An 18,301-nucleotide genomic window follows, 5' to 3' on the forward strand; every position below is an offset into this window, starting at 1 on the left:
GAAACAATAAGTCAAAACTGTAGAATGGAATTATCTACTACTCAAGGTAATTCCTCAAAATTGAATGTATGATTATACCTGAGACATTCTGTTTCGAATTTTATTTATAAATTCTGTTAGAACTCGGGAATAAATTAAGAGTAAAATTTTTCGATTTATACCATAGTTTTTGAAATATTTATGCCTATCACTTCTAGATTGATAACACAAAAATACATGCAATTTCAACACTTTAAATGTACTTTATAGGAAAATATTTGTCATAATTTTAACTAATAAATATTAGTTTTCCAAATTTTTCTTACAAAAAGTAGCCTTTTAACAGTCAATGCAAGTTTAAATTTAACACCGTAAAGGGATATTAAACAATTTACCTGCTGATAAATTGTTAATTAGCGCATTAATGAGAATGCATATATAGGTACACGATTTTTTTTTTGAATTTTTCTAAGAAAACACGCTTTTTTTGCCCTGCCCGAGGAACGTCTTTAAAGCACACATATGCACAAAATCAGGCTACAGATAAAAATCCCCAGCTTTCTTTTTTAGCCCTATTTTCTTGAAAATATAGACTTATTTATTTAGGTAGTTGAGTAATATATAAATAAAACTACATTCAAGTACAGATCTGGCAAATGCTATCGTATTTATCGAATCACTTTACAATATGATAACAAATTAATCTAATATAGATTAGGATCGTAATATTTTAATTTCAATTTACGTGCATGTTTAAATTTAGCATTATCTTGCCCAGGTGAATCATTCACACGACATTTACCCAATAAATGTTAATTTTAATTGTATTATTCAACCCGTCTTTTTTCTGGAATTGGGGAGTAATGTAGATAAAGAGCATGTTTAACCTTGAACTAAAAAAATTGAATAGCAGAAATTATAAAAGAAATATAAAAGTGATGCTCTAAATTATTGTGAAAACAAGAGTTGTTAAATGTTAAATTATTAATGAGGATAAAAGTTATAAAAATAAAAATACATAAATTATTTCCAAGGACATATTTTAAATATTGATGATAATATAGAAATCTGCATTGGCATTTTAAATATTTTAATAACAGATGGCATTAGTTGTTGATATAATTTCTACATTCAAACAGCTGTATAAAATATGTTTTTTTGTAATCGAACAACTTCAATGTCAAGCTTGTGAACTAGGCATTCTCAGTAGCTATACATATTAATATATTCTTTATAAAAATTTTTATACATTTTTGATTGGTGTTTATTAAAGAAATAATATATTTTTAATCAAAAAATTAATTAATTAACCTGACAGGCATTGCTTGTAAGGATTTAAAAATGTTGACTTGCAAGTGTTTAAATATTGTCATAAATAATATAAGTTCAGATATTGAAAAAATTGATTCAATAAATCTTTCTGATACGGAAAAGAATGAATTATTCTTTCAACAGGTATTTATTTTTAATCAGCATAATCATTTATATTTACATATTATTCAAATAACATGCCAAAGTTAGATACATAAAATTTTTTGCATTATTTTTGTATTTGTTGTTTTTGTATGAAGAACAAAGGAATTTGTTTTTTGGGGAGCTATTGAAATCATTTGTTTCTTTTTGTAAAATAGGAAATTGGCAAGGTGAATTTAGGTAATATTACAAAAGAACAACCGAGTCTAGTATCAACAAAAACAGTCGGCGACTGGATAATTCATCAGTGTTTAAATTGCCGATTATTCACTCATGCTTTACAAAAGGATAAGGGTGCATCGAATGTTTTGGTCAATCTAAAACTCTTGGTAATATAAACAAATTTCATGTTGCTGGAAAGAGATTTATAATCGGTTTTCAAATTTTAGGCAAACGATAATCAAATTCAAGCTTTAAGAAACAGTGAAAATTATTCAATTGCGTTTCGAATTGTTATCAATCGTAACGACATTGACTTAAATAATTCAGGTATTTTTATTTCATTTGTTTGTCTAACACAATATAATTTTCTATTTTGTTTTTGAAAGTTATTAATTTGTTTTATGAGAGTATATATATTTAACTAAGAGTATTAGCCATTAAGCAGCTTTTCGAAAAATACAAAATAAATTTTATACAAAAACTTGAGATTGTATATTTTAAATAGAGACAAAACTTTGAAGCTTAATTTCGTAAATCACTTCAATCATGCTCTAATCTAATTATTTATTAATAAAATTCCTTAAAATATCGTGGTTCATTTTGAATGCAAGTACGGGCAAATGATTTATTCCGTGATTATCATCTTGTAGGAGGCAAGTATTAAATTTTAGAAAACCTAAAGATCTAACCTTAGAGGTATATTGTTGTAAATTATTGCAGTACCGTCTCTTATATAATGCCTTTAAACTCAATTCTGAGATTTAATGCAGTCAGCACCTGAATAGTCAAGTACGATTTCCTTTTCTGTTAAAAACCAGTAAGCCCGGTGTTAATTTCAATATTTTCATTTTCCTTAGTTTGATTAAAAATCTCTGAAAATGGGCAGGTATTTTTATTATAATACCCTGGTGGAAAAAATATTTGAAAAAATAATAAGTCTTAGGAAACTCTGAAAAAGTTTTAGAAAATTTAGAAAAGTATTAAGAACTCTGAATAACTCTGAATTAGACTAGTCCGAAAACGTTGAGAAATTCAAAGCTCCTAAGACTTTTTCAGAATTTCTTATTCTTTCTTCAAATATTTTTTCTACCAGGGTAACGTAAAGATAAATGCGTGTTGAATATGAAAAAATTCTAAACATCTTCTAATCGATACAAAAGCTGAACGATTAATTAAAGGAGCCCAGATTTCTGAAACTTGCTGCCACGAATATTATGCCCTAATAACTTACAGCTAAGAGAGTTTTTGGCAAATAAGTTTCAGAAATTTATTTTCATTGGGATGTTATAAAGGAATCTGAAAGATCGAATCTTCAGTTACTAGTTTTATGCAGTGCCAAAACCAATACAACGTATTATATCTAAAATTAAGGCCCATATCGATTTTTTTTTCACATTAGTATAGGGACTGACATGCATTTTTATGTAAAAAACCTAAACGTTTGATGCCTGATTGGTTGGTAGTTGGTCATAAGATTTTTGTTTCCAGTATATTCTGCTGAGAATCCAGCAAAATTTTTCGGGATACTTGATCTAGTTTGGAAAACTGAAAGAAGTTAAATTTTTGCATCACTCTTAACTTTGTGTTATAGTATATGAAATTTAAAAAACAGGGTATTTCCCAGTCAAATGTAGAGGAAACAAAAATCTTGTCTTAGAGACCATCTATAAATTACGTTGCACATTAAGGGGGGAGGGTGGAGGTACTCAACAAAGTGTGACATCGACTGACAAGAGTCGAGGGGGGGGACTTTGCGACGTCACATGTTAAAATTTATAATATTAAAATGCGAAATTTATATGTAAACAAAAAATATATGCTCGCTGTCCTACCGTTCCGTTGTCTGTGAAACTTTAGACAAGAGACATCTTACGCGCCATTTGACTATGTAAATTTTATGAAAGATTATTTTGACTGAAAAAAATTTGAAACTATTGCTTTAAAGGCGAGGGGACAAATGTGACAAGGACTGAAGAGGGGGGGGCGTGAAAAGTATAAAATATGTTTGACGTAATTTATGGATGGCACCTCATCACTAAATATACTTTATTAAAGGATACCTAATTCTTTGAGGATAAATGATTCATCAATTTATCAATATCTTCACTACTTCTGATAAAAACCGTATATTTTTTATTCGATTTCAAATAAATTTTTTTGTAATGTTAATACAAATTAAAATATTTTTTCAGTTGATTCTTCACCAGCGCGTGTTTCTAGTGATAATTTAGCGTTTTGTAATTTACAACAAAAATTAAATGAAGTATTAAGATTAGAAACACAAGCAACAGAAGATCGGATTCGAAAATATTCAGAACAACAATATCTTTATCTTGATAATTTTAAAGAACGTGCGAAACAAGAACATCAGATTCTTACCAGGTGAGATATTTATCGAAGGTATTATTTAAATTTAAGCAAAATTTAAATTGTTTTATATTACGTCTCGAATTATAAAACCCTCACAATCCTTATAAAAAAATTTATTTAATGTTTAAGAATCAGTGGTCAAAGTTGGCATATACTGCTCTTATTAAGAAGTGGTCCTTTTGACGTTTTCTGAGTTCTTCTCATCCAATTTATTATAAATTTTTTACTTAGTAAAATTGTTAAATTTTTGTTTGGATAAGTTCATTACAATAATTGCAATACTTTTACCTGTAATTCCATGTAAATTAGGGTTACCAAATAATTTCGCTCAAAAAGCTGTATTTAAAAATTTGAGAACTCATCAAAATAATATTATAAATAAAATATAAGCGGAAAGTATTTATTACTAAAATAAATGTAGATTTGTAGTTTTACGATTTTGCTTGCAGTTTTTTATCGGTTGTCCGTAAACTAAACAATTGGAAAAATCGAAACAAATTTTATCTCTGTTTATAGATTTTCTATAATAATTAGAAATCAAAAGTAAGGAAAATCCAATTTATTTACGTATTAAAAGAAATATTTAAGAAATTGTTTGGAATCGGTCCGAGAAATTTGTGTCGATATTATCTAATATACTGAGTTTTATGGCAATCAGAATTTACGATTGTATGTGTAGTTCCGAGATATTGCTTAAAATCTTAGGATTTTAACCCGTAGCTCAGAAGCTACTCTCCCAATCGTGGAATGGTTCCAATTTTTGTATTTTTAGGGTCAAAATTAACGTATACACAGAGTTTAATCAAAATTAGAGACGAAACAATTTTTCTCGACATTTTCCAATTTTTTTAAGTGATAAGGGTATTTCTTTTTAAAATCACAAACAATTTTTTGTATCGGCATTTGATAAAACTTAGTATATAGAGCAAACTGATATCGAAATTTGAGAGAATCAATTTTTCTAGGGTAGAGTATATGTAGAGCCCTTAATTGACGTTAAAGATGTTACAGTTTTTTGCATCATTTTAATAAGTGGTTCGACTAATTTTTATGCAGTAATCAGAGCTCCCATATTTTTCTATTAGTGACATTGCATTAGTAAGGCTTATTCATTAAAACGTAAATAACATTCAGAACATTATTTAAAGCACTAAACTTTTACCAGATTGTAGTCAGGTACAAGGTTTTCAATTTTGTATAGGACTCAACTGATTCAACATGCCATGATTTTTATAGGACTCAACACGCCAATTCTTTTTGACAAAATAATAGGATCTTATCAGTTGAAAGCTCAAATAAAAAATATTTGTTAAATATAGTATTTTAGTCAGGGTATATTGTTCAAGAAAAAGGTTTGTCTAGAAAAATTGATTCCTATTAAAATTGAAAACCTTGTATCTGATAAAATTTAGTGCTTTTATACAGTATTTGAAAAGTTCTTAGCCAAGAAATTTGTAATATTAACTAGTTTGTTTTAAAGTAGGATATCTCAAAAATACTTAAAATGATCTTCAAATTAACTTGAGCTTCGTAATTTATAGAAAAGGAAGACAATTTCAAATAAAAAAATGTTCTTTATGACATAACTAATGTTTTTTCGCGAAACATTCTTTCGTCAAAAGTTAGATTTTTTATCAAACAAATTTTCGAAACTAAAATAGTAATATAATATATAAATAATCTTATTAAACTCGAATAATAATCTCCCGGTTAGACTAAATAGTCAAGACATAAAAGCTAGTGTAACCTACCATAAATATTGAAAAATACCCTTGAAATATGTGACGATGTAGATTTATAAACATTCAAACCCGAAATTGTTATCAAAACGGCCTTGAGTTTATTATTAAGCATTTATAATAAAAATATTGATAACGGAAAAAATTATGACATATAATGTTATTTTTGAATGATTTACAGATTAATATTAAGCCCAAAAAATAATGAAAATATAAATCGAATGGACACAAATAATAAACATTCAAACGATTTTGTCGAAATGTATAATACATCGTCTCCAGTGTCAATTTCAAATCATAAACATGTTTTAAAACCAAAAAATAATGTTGTAAATGTAAGTATTGATTTATTTCACTTATTTTTAAAAATATCGTGGACCACCCGGTAACCCGGCAAAAATTTCGTAGGGCAGTGTCGGACTATCGAATTTGTCGGATTATAGAGTACTGCCTAAGTTCCTTTATAGTTCGAAATTTTTTACAAAAGAATTCCTTGTAATTCGACAAATCACAAATCTAATAATAAGATTCTATATGTTGTTCTCTGAAATACAAATCATACTTAAATACAAAAACAATAGTCGGATTACCGGGGATCCACTGTAGTACAGTTACTGAATAATTTCATGTCTAACTAATGTTATATCTTATTCAAATTAAGATGAGCATTTCTGTGGGCTGTATTATGCATTTTGTTAAAATATATCCCCTTAAGGACCCACAATAAAATATTTAGCTAGATTATAAAATTATTAATTAGCTATAAATTATATATTATCTAATTAATAATTTTATAATCTAGCTAAATATTTTATTGTGGGTCCTTAAGGGGATATATTTTAACAAAATGAATTTTATATCTGATTTAAATTTAACCTTTTTTTGATATTTTGGTTTGAAATTGTCTCGAAGTCATTTACCAATTAATAACATTCTATTTTTCATTGGTTCCGAGAAATCTTCTGAAAAATTAATTACCAAATGTAGTGCATTAAGCTCTTTCTAATTATTATAAAGCTTCAAGTTATTGGTTTATTGTGCCTAATTTCGTACCAAACCGTTCTGATAATATGAAGGGGGAAAGGTGTTTTTTTCTAACCTGGAATTCCCACCTGTAAGCCTCATAATATTAACAAATGGAGCTGGTATAAAATTATGTCCTATGGATCAACATCTAGAAGCCACATACCAATTAGTAATAAGTATATTAAAACTACGCAATTTTGGAATCCCTGAGTTGTACGAAATCATTAACTATCATTAACGAAAAAGCACACATTGTTCTCTATATTTTATAGTTGACTCTTATATTTTTTATATTTTATATTTCAAATCAAATTAGCAAAAAAATTCCATATTATTCTTGATAATATTTGATTGAAGTTAATTACCTAAATTTTAAGATACTGTAAAAAAATAATAATATAATAATAATAAAATTTATTTCATAAAAACTATCTATACAGTTGTGAAATATGTACAATAAAAAGTTTGTTGCATTTAAGTTGAAGACACCCTCACACTTTCGTTCGATCGATATGAAAATTTGCACAGCAATATATGGGGAGTGGGTTATATCTTCTAAGATAGTTAACAGAAACCTGAACTTTAAACTCAGCCTACTACAAATAGACAAATAGGGCAAATTCTTAAAATTTTGCTTAACGCATGAGATGGTTAGAAATATCGAAAAAAAAAGTTTATTTTTTAATTTTATAACTATGGAATGTAAAAACTAGACAAATTGATAATTTAATAGTGTTATGTATTCAAATTTTTCAATAAACTTGTAATAATTTTAAGTGAAGACCCAAAATAATGAAAAAATTATAAATGCTAATTTTGGCATGAAACTCGGTATATAGATATAAAATAATATTCTAAGCTACTTTTTCTAATAATTTTTTTCGATATCTCTAACCATCTCTGGCGCTAGGCAAAATTTTAAGAATTTGCCCTATTTGTCTATTTGTTGTAGGCTGAGTTTAAGGTTCAGGTTTCGGTTAAGTATCTTAAAAAATGTGACCCATTCCCTTGTATGATTGTACAAATTTTCAAATCGATATTCCTATAAATGACGAAAGTGTGAGGGTGTCCTCATCTTATATGCGACACCCTTTATATTTGTATAGAATGAGTTTGAAAGTTAATTAGTTTGTTATCCAATGAAATATATTAAAATGTTTCATCGAAATTATTTTATATTTTGTGTAGAGTTTATCATCAAAATTAAAGCGGGATTCATCTCGAATATCATCTAGTAAATTAACAAATTCACTTCGTGCTGAATCATTTGATTCAGAAGGATTATTTCAATTAGAAGGTGTGATAGATGAAACCTTTTCATCAAATAAAACACAATCAGATATTGAAAGTGATACAGATGGTAAGTACAAAAAAAAAAGCTGAAACCAAATTTATTTTTGATTGCTAGATATCAGTATAACATCAATTAAGAAGTATTTCATCTTTTATTATATGATCCGGCCTCAAAAACGCACGACATAGCTTACCAGTTATCCACTGACTACCTCTATAGTTGAAATTAAATATTTTTACAGCTATCATTCAAGTAGCGGCTTACGTAACATGTGTTTACCAAATTTACATAAACAGCTGGTTTTTGTATTTTAAGAAAAGGTAAATTTTCTCCTTTTCAGCGCAGGCTTCTCTTATACTGAAAGTATAAGAGTAAATGGCGAAATTACAGCGTTTCTTAAAATACAGTAAATCGGTCGCCTACTAACTTTGTTTTTCTTATGCGTTTATCTCAAAATTACAATATTTAAAACGTTTGATTCCAAAAACTTGAAGACTTTTCTAATATACAAAATTTGTTGTTCTTAAAATGTTGGCCATACCCATCAAAAAAACTGAACGTGGGTGATTTTCAAAATTTAACTTTTACTGTATTTATTGATTTCTAATGACGAAAAATGAAAAAAAAAATCGTCTACATAAATGTTCAATTCGTCGCTATTTTGTCAAATAAAAAACGAAATGTTCGTACAACGATAAAAACATTTATTTTTCAATAAGTTATCTGGCATAATAAAAGTTTGGTATAAATTTTGAGTATATATATATATATATATATATATATATATATATATATACTAAAATTTTCTTTATCCCACCATTTAATAATAGTTCTTTCCGAGAAAAACTCTCATATCTAGACAGTTTTTAACTTGTCACAGAGCCTTCCTTCTCAGCAAGATTAAATATTCTATTAATTTTGGAAGTTACGGAAACAATGACAGTATCGTCGACAAAGGGTTAAATATCTAATCCAGCAAATGAACTTTTTGTAGATTCACAAGGAGGCTTTGATGATAACGGTCCACCTAGACAAAGAACGTACTCAACAAATTTAGCAAAGTCGCTGCCAATGAATGTCCCAACATTTATGTCACCATATAGCCGAAATGCAATTGACATCGATGATGATCAGGTACGATTTGAAATTTATTTTCTAATCATTTCATAATTTTTTCAAATAATATTGTTTTCTAGCAAGCAATCGAGGATCCGTTAGATATTGCAGCTAGCATTAAAGCAATTGCAAAAAGTGTCCACGGTGATGCTGTGTTTGGTGATCTTCCTCGACCAAGATTTAGCAGCCAAATTTAATAATTGTGTTCTTTTTACATATAAAAAAAATTAAAATTTAAGGCTTTCAGTCAAGAGCAGCGATTTTTTTTTTATTCAATTTTTTCTTAAAATGATGTATCAATTATTTTTTTAATCAATTTCGGCGCTTCATTGAGAGGATATTTACACAAATATGGAAGTACTGAGCAGCAATGGCCATACTTTTATTGTAAAATAAAAATAAATATAACTGCCAACATTATTATAAATACTCAAATTTTAGGATCCCGAAAGGAACGTAATATTTTGTGCCATCTATATATGGTTCTGATTTCTTACTTTAATGCTGCATGGATTAGAAATGGACTCATTCAATTTTCTGTAAGATATTTAATTGATGAAACAAGAAACTAATTAAATTTTAATCTTGTTATACAGTTACCTGATGTTTAAAACCTCCCAAACTACGAACTAATTCAATTTTTTTTTATTAATTTTTAAAATTATTAACTTGAAATATCCTGTTAGTCTAGGCGAGCCATTAGTTTTAAAATTTAATACTCTGATTACGAATATTGTGTAAGAATTTTAAAATTATTTATTACTCCCTTTATATGGCCCATGAAAGTGGGAATACAATGGAGAAAACAGCTTTATTAGATCAGGGATTTGAAAATATTGATTTTTCTATTACATTGTAAAAAAATATAATAAAGGTATTACACTTAATAAAGTGGGGCGATTTTTATTTACAAATTTAAAAGAATCAGATTCGAATCTTCTTTAGTAATAGATGGGTCAACGAGCGCTATGGCAAGTTTAGACTTGTGGTTGTAATTATTTGTACCTTATTTTAAACTTTGATGATGAATTTGGTTATAACTTCATGAATATAGACGAAAAATAAGAATACAATTTTTCGATATCTGCCTTGATTTTCGAAATATCGAAAGCTAAATAATTAAACAAAATTTTCAACTTTCGATATTTTAAAGATTACTCCAGATATCGAAAAATTTTACTCTTACTTTTTGACTTATATTGTCAAGTTATAACATAATTCACCATCAAATTGAAAAAATAAATTTTTTTTTGTTTTCAATTATTTATTAGTTTTAACTTTAATTTAAATAGTTTTTTTTTTTTTAAATTTCCACCGACTAATTTTGAAAAAAATTATGAAAACAAATCCACCTACCGTTTTCCCATAAGACCAATGTTAATTATGCCTACTTTTGAAGTCGTTTATTTATTTAAATAATCGGGCAAAGCTTTTAAAATTTTCAAAATTGATATAGATTTAGTCCAACTTCTTATTAAAATAAACGCTTTTTCCCGAATTGCCCTGGCGCTCGTACATCCTTAAGCTAGTACCTTAATGTTTTTATTTTGTTATTCAGTCAAGATTTTTTCCTACTGAAGCTTTGAAGTCAAAAAAATTCAAGTTAGAAACAAATATCAGTAACTTTTTTAAATAAAAAACTAAAAATTTTTTTATTTTTTTTTTATTTTGTTTTATCGATGAGTTTGTGTGCATACCAAAATTCAAGATACTGTAATAAGCTTTCATTTGATTCGAGATATTTGTAAAAATGTTTTTTAAATCTAAAATAAGACTGATTGAAGGGCAAAATTTTTCGAACATTTGATCATCTTTGCTTAAATTATTGAAAATGAGATTTTAAACAAATTTTTAATCCGCTGTAATTTGAAAATCTACACGTTACAACAACAGTCTTTGTTTATTCCTCGAAATCCGAAATCCTTGAATTTCTACTCAACTCAGTCCCAATAAGAAAACAATCTTACTTATTTTCAATATTTATACTTGATTTGTTTTAAATCAAACAATCTAAAAATCTTTGAGTTTAAAAATTAAGTAGAATTAGTTCGGAGTAAATAGTGAATGCGGTTGCGTTCAATGGGACTTTATAATAAATAATAAAATCGCATTGATTAATTTTTTTGATATGAATGAGTCTCTAGTAGATGTGATATTGATCGATTTTTAACAAGTAGAGTTGGTTTTCAGATAAATGTGCTTTAAAATTGGAGAAATAGTCATATTTTTATAATAAAATTAAGAATTGTACCCGAATAATGGTGATATACACGGGTGACGCATACGTCTTTATAAATAACGGGTATTTCTTCAGTAATTGGTTTATGCTTTTATTAATAATACTTAATGATATGTGGTATTTAAAATAATTAATTTTAAGTACACACATTTGTGTGGGGGTAGACAGCTTTGTATGAGAATATCCTACCAATTTTCGAAAAAAAAACAACCTGATTAAAAAAAATTTTATTTTTAAAATTTTGAATTTTTTTTTTTGTTTATTCAAAAGTAGTTGATAAGTCATTTTTTCCTGTTTTTTTTTTTTTGTTTTTTTTTTTTGTTTTTTTTTTTTTAAATTCGTAAATTGAAATGTTTGAAGTCAAACATATAATGGTGATAGTTTTCGTATGTCTCAATATCATTATACAGACGATTTGGTGATTGAAATCCTATGCTTATGGTAAATTACTGGATCTTTTAAAGTTAATAAGAATAATTTTATAAGATTGATATAAAAATATAGTCAATTGAATGAATTTTGATTATTGGGTAGCTTATAAGATTTTGTACAAAAGTTATGTACTCAGTCCAAAAAATGAAATTTTTCCAATTTCCAAAAATTTGCCAGTGCTAACTGATCAATTTTGTATAGAATCTCAAACACTACAAGCTCAAAAAAATAGTTATCAATTGATAGTACCTGTAAAAAAATCATTTTTTTCTGTATCTTTTTAAAAGATTGTTTGAAATGGTGGTACAAGGTTATGTTTCATTACTTGGACCATACCAGAAAAGATTAGGTGTTTGATACTAGTGGATAACAGGGCAAAAAAATTCTTGAATTTACTACAGCTGATCATTCGAGGATTGGTTTTAGTAGTTGAGTACACACACATACTGTGGTCAGTCAAGCGAACGATAGAACATGGGTCAGATATACGAATCGTTCAGTTTACATCTAGGCCTAGACGTGTATCACGAGTATGACAGTACATGCGTTAAGCAATGTATCTTAGTAAGAGGTCTTACAATTAACTCAACGCGTATCTAAGCTTCAACACATTTCTATAACACCTCTTTCTTCGATGCATTGCTTAGCGCATGTATTTTGTCATACTCGTGGTAGGCCTATGCCTAGATGTAAATTGAACACTAGGTATACTATCGACACGGTTATGATATGATGAACAATTTTGAGATTTAGTAAATTCATTTAAATACCACGGAAAACATAACTGTTTCGATAGCATATATCTGACCCCTGTTCTATCGTTCGCTTGACTAACCGAAATATGTGTGTGTACAAAACTACTATAACCAATCCTTAAATGATCAACTTTAGTTCAAAGAATTTTTTTGGCCTGCTCTTAATCCATATGAAAGTGAGTTTTGTATTTTAATAAATTACGTGACAATATCTAGTAAAATATCGGTCGGAATTGCCTGGACATTTGATATTTTGTGCGTTACACTATAAAGAATAAGTGATGAATAAAAATGAAAATTTCATTTCCATAAAAACTATCTTTATTATTTTTATTGCAAGTTTATTTTCTAATAGTTGCAATAAAGAACGTTTTTCAAAGTGGCTTCTTCTTACACTTAATTACAAATCTAGAAAACAAAAAAAATTTGTCTATTGGGTGGGCTATTTTCTGGAGCTGCATTTTGAAAATAAAGTACCTATTATCAATACAGATTCATTTCCAGTGTTTTTCATCATGCGTGTATATGTATGACTCAACATTCCAATTAATTACGAAAATAAAAACAGTGGTCACGAAAAATAAACCCTTTTTTTTAATAAAGTAGAATTATTATTTGAGAAATGTACAAAGAATTCTTCACTAATAATTACAAAACTAATTATTAATTATTATTAGTCTATAATTTATAAGTGTAATTAATAAATATTTTGTATTGCTATAAAAAAAGAAATTTAAAAAAAAAAAAAATTCAAACAAAATTCGAATTGTTATTTTGAGTTTATTATATTACTTGATAAGGTGTATTTTATTTCGGTTCATATTTTATTTTAAAAAAATTGTAAAAATTTATCATAAGGCTACATTTTTGATACGATTTTGTTGTGTTTCAAATATTATATTCTGGTTAGCAAAGAAACTGGAACAATGCTCTTCCAAAATACTTTATGAAGATAAATCGTGAATTTTATTATTAATAATACGCGTTTTAAAATAATATTCTTAATGGTAGAAAAACTGTATAAGGTCTTACACAAGTAGAGATGCATCTTGGTAAGGTGACGTTATCCAGTTTTATGCAGAAAAAGGTCAGTGGAAAACGGTGGTTTATGCATAGTGGGCTTCATATTGCTTTCTGTACAGTGAAGTTACGTTATAGTTTTTACACTGTGATTAAATAAAAATTCATGGAGTACGAATCGCGTCACATATTACCTCTATCTACGTAAAACTGTACCTTACCAAGCTGTCTTAATTTACGCCCAACCTAAATGTTTGATTTTTTTAATAATCTCTTAACTTGAAAGCCCAATACCTTAATATTGAAGTAGTCGGGTTTTTAAAATTCAGAAATATAACAATTCAGATAAAGTTCATGGTCTGTTTTTTTAATATTAATAAAATGGTCTGTGCAACGTTTTAAACTTGCCTTAGCATTAAGTGCTTTGATAACTAAACGGTTTAAGTTTAAATTTTAAAATGATTTTTTGTAACCTAATTCTAAACGAAAATGTTATTTTGCTAAAATTAGTTATGTTGACATTGCTTTATTCAAACTATCACGGTAATTTTGTGGCACATTGTTGAATTATTCTTAGCATACATTGGAGAATTTTGTTGTTCCATTTTCTACACGACTCAGTATATAAAAAATAGTTTTTAAGTGCCTTGTAAGTACTGTTATAATAATAAGATCGTGCTATTAATACAAAATTAACACTAGTCCAACCTGGCAATTATGTAATTAAAGGAGCCTGCACAATTCATATGGCAAATCAACTCCGGTCAAATTGGCTAGAAACGGATAAGCTGTTCTTTCTGCTTTTCTGATCAAAATATTTTGCGGATAAAATACAAAGTTTTCAAGTTAGAGTGCTTTGAAATTCGAGAAACGAGGACAATTTATCTACCTCACAAATGCTTTTTAACAAGCTAATATTATCTTCACTTGTAATCAAATAATGATGTAATCAAATCTTGGAAGTCAAACTTAACCTACTTCTAATGGACGGGTAATTTGATAATTTGCCCACAATTCAAGGTCCGATGGCAATACTATAATAATTTTATCCTAGTATACTGTCCAGGATCAATAATATTATCCTTTTTACTTTAATAATATCTTGAAATATTAAATTAATAACAACTTTAACGGCCAGATGGTGTGGTATCTGCTCTACATGCGGAAGGTTGTCATGTCGAAACCTAGTCACGGTAATAGGCTTTTTTTAAATACTATTTTGTTACGCAAAGTGTACATAATTTATAACAGAGCGAGACTAAAAAACTAAAAACTAAAATAACACGCTTTATTGGACTTTAGAATTAAAAAAGGTAGCATTTTATTCGCAAAACTAAGAAATACAAATTTTTATTCATTTATAATCCATTGTGTGATATATTTGAACGTATCTTGGACAAATGGGAAAAAAATTACGTAAAAATTTTTATTCCATTTTCAAAAACGTGGCAACAAATTCACATAATGGGTTGTAGTGCAATAAAAAACTGATACGCGGAATATATTTCCCCCTTTAAATGTATCTTTTTGTATTTTGAGCAGTGCAACCCTGAGAAAAATTGCCTGTTTCATTTAAAATTAACACCGCGTGATTTAAAAAACACAGGGTACATAACCAAATAATTTTATGTTTCTCGAATTCTTCATCGCTGTTATTTCGTTCATGAGAACATGAGAAAAAAATCCCATGTTTAACCAATGTGACCAGAGCCAGTTTTCTCGAACCATTGTGTCGGCTGCATTACGGATCTGGTTTCTGGCTTGATAGAACGGCTGAGTTTAATTATTTCGTAAGATTTAACTGCCTAGATTTGAGCTTCCTTTGTAAACCCCCTCTCAGTATTAGCAACTCGGTGCCAAATTACGTAAATGGAAGATCCATAATCAAATATTTGGTTAGTGTTACTTAATTTTCAACCACAAATTTTTTTATTTTACTAAATTTGGTAAACAAAATTCGTCCGTTTCAAATAAATGTTTCATTTGCATACATTTTACAAAAAATTTTGACCGTAAAAATATATAATTTAAACCGTCCCAAAACAACCTAAAATCATTTTTAATCGTCCTTGTTAAGATTTTGGATTTTAGAAGCATGATCATACAAAAAAGAAAGGACGCAATTTTAAGGCCGAGAAAAATTTTTATAATACGAGAAAAAACTGTTTTGTTGAAAAATAATGTGAAATATTTTGGTTTTACATGAAAATATTGATTTTAAGTGACATCGAAAATAATTCAAAATTTATTTTTATAATAAATGTGGCCGATAAATTTTGTACTATATCAGTGATAAATGGAATGATTTTACTTGAGAAAAAAAATGTACAAAAAATGTTATAAAAAGTAATAAAATATTAAATGTTTTTATGTTTTGTAATTTTTTCTTTTATATTTGTAAAATTTTAAAAAAAAAACCAATATTTCAGTATTCGCATTTGATCTAAACTGAACATATAAGTCGCGAACGCTCTCGTTATTTTCTTATACAGGTTGATCCATTTTAATCGGGAATTTTTCTTCTTTTAATCGAGCATGTCATATTTATATTTCTGCCACTGACGTTAAAAAAAGAGCGGCCATAGTAGGATTAATTAAAGAATTTGTTACAGGTGTAATTTTATTCGTTACTGACTAAGTTTTTGTGAATATGATAACTGATAATTTTCTTCCTTTTATTCACGAAAATCATCGCATACTTTTCACGACGATTGAAAATATACGTCTTTGGGGCTGTAAGGCAGCTATTTGGAATCGTCGAAAAGGTATAGTATGATGATTTTCGTGAATATAGAAAGAAAGTAATTAGTTATGAAAAAAATTAGCATTCTTTTAATCATTCTGCAATGACACCACTACGACCAATCCTGAGACCATGATTTTTTTTAAATAATTAAGTAAATCAACCTAAATAACGCCGTTGTCATACTGTTGTAAATTATCCGGAAATTTTATGTCTACAAGTCTATGGGTTCGGGAAATATATGTGTGTCGATATTTTAAGACTAGTCAAATAAGATTAAATCACATAAACTCAATCAAGAAGGAGACATAGACTTCCTAAATTGAAAAAAATGCATCGTGAAATGTAGACAGGTAGGTAGCGATAGACGAGTTGTCTTCCACTGCATCAAATTGCGTTCATATGCCTTCATCAAACTTGATAATTTTTTAAAATTTATTCTCTGATTGAAGGCAGATGGACGAAATTCGTCTTTATAACTCTGCCCATGTTCTCACCTAATTTGTGCCCCCCTCACGCGTAAAGAATGTAATTTTATGCAAAAATATTCAAACAAAAGTTATTTATTTAATTATAAGAAACATTTTTTAAATTTTTGTTCTATCTCTAACGGTTTACAAGATGGGTCCTACGGATCCAAGACTCAATTGACCTATGTTGCTCATTTACGAACTTAAACTCGTCACTTTTTACGTTCTGAGTGCCCTATAAAAGTTTCAGCTTGATAACTATTTCCTTTTGGAGTTATCGTTTTCGCAGGCATTCGTACTCAAAATCGAAATCGCAAAAAATCGCTTTTAACACCTTAAAATCAACAAAATCAACTCCCATTTCACCATTTCGAAGGTTCTCAAGTTTAATTGGTTTTTACTATGTTAGTTACACCTGAAACTAACAATTCGACCTAATCGCTGCAAGTTTTGTCAACAACTTTGGTCGGTACAATCGATAGTTTCCGAGTTAAAAAGATTTGAACAGTTAAATTGTTAACTTTTTGTTTGCACCACTTTACGAAAAATCTAACACATAACACATATTTGTAATCAGCGACCTAAAAGCCTTCAGAAAACTGCTCATACTCATCCCGATTTTACTTCCTACGAAACCCTCATCCCGCGTAAAGACTACAGGAACAAAGGAACATATGTAAAATGGACACATCATACTGTGATATCATCTTAAATTATATTAGGACACAAACAATTACAAAACATTATTTATTGACTTATGAAATCAAAATTATAAAGAAAGCAGCTAGGGGTAGCGATAAGACCTTATTTTCGCCCCATCTCTTATATGAATTCTTATAAACAAACATGTTTGTGTCGTGGTGGGCACTTCATTAAATTTATTTTATGCATTAATGCAATTAATTATAATCAATTTTTTAATCGTGAAAATCAATTTATTTATATTTATCTATGAGTGCATGATGGAAGCAATTTAATTTTTAAATATATTGTGAACTAGTAACATAAGAACTCTAAAATAAATTTAAAAAAAAGTGCATGCGCGAAATGAGGTGAAAATAAAGTCTTATCGATACCTCTCCTTTAATGAAATTATAAAAAGTTAAATATTCAATCCATAAAAAAGTGATGCCAAAATTTTATATTGACTTTAATAAACAAAAATTAAATTAAGTACGATTCCAAAAAACAAAAAATTTTATTTGATCACTGGACTTATCTTTGCTAGAAAATATCGCCATTCAACTTAAAAATTATAAAATGTGACAAAAAATTCACTTTTATTTTTTAATTATTTATAAAATTATAGTGCAAGAACAAATTTTATACTTTTTATTTAAAAACTTTTAAAATTAAAAAAATTGTATACGCATGCTCATTACGTGTATAATTAATTACCAAAATTTGTCTTTGCACTACACCCTTTTATCGTGGTCGAAGTAAGATTTTTTCCCTTTTTCTTTTGCAAAATTTACAAAAAAGG

General features: G+C 27.9%; 1 protein-coding gene across 1 annotated transcript; it reads left to right on the forward strand.

Annotated features, from left to right (window-relative positions):
• The first annotated feature begins 1,252 nt into the window (after positions 1-1,252).
• Positions 1,253-9,377, forward strand: LOC123292380. Its single transcript, XM_044873014.1, has 8 exons — positions 1,253-1,434; positions 1,611-1,781; positions 1,842-1,941; positions 3,807-3,996; positions 5,905-6,058; positions 7,938-8,109; positions 9,038-9,177; positions 9,240-9,377. The coding sequence occupies exons 1-8, from the start codon at positions 1,321-1,323 to the stop codon at positions 9,354-9,356; spliced, it is 1,158 nt and encodes a 385-aa protein (XP_044728949.1). The 5' UTR covers positions 1,253-1,320; the 3' UTR covers positions 9,357-9,377.
• Positions 9,378-18,301: the final 8,924 nt, after the last annotated feature.

Source organism: Chrysoperla carnea, chromosome 2 (assembly GCF_905475395.1).
Source record: "Chrysoperla carnea chromosome 2, inChrCarn1.1, whole genome shotgun sequence".
Classification (NCBI taxonomy): domain Eukaryota; kingdom Metazoa; phylum Arthropoda; class Insecta; order Neuroptera; family Chrysopidae; genus Chrysoperla; species Chrysoperla carnea.

Bases quoted from the DNA above. Each gene is read 5' to 3' on its own strand.
- LOC123292380 (XM_044873014.1), top strand. From the start codon at position 1,321: ATGTTGACTTGCAAGTGTTTAAATATTGTCATAAATAATATAAGTTCA. The intron at 1,435-1,610 runs GTATTTATTTTT...TTTGTAAAATAG, and splicing joins ATGAATTATTCTTTCAACAG to GAAATTGGCAAGGTGAATTT. The intron at 1,942-3,806 runs GTATTTTTATTT...ATATTTTTTCAG, and splicing joins CATTGACTTAAATAATTCAG to TTGATTCTTCACCAGCGCGT.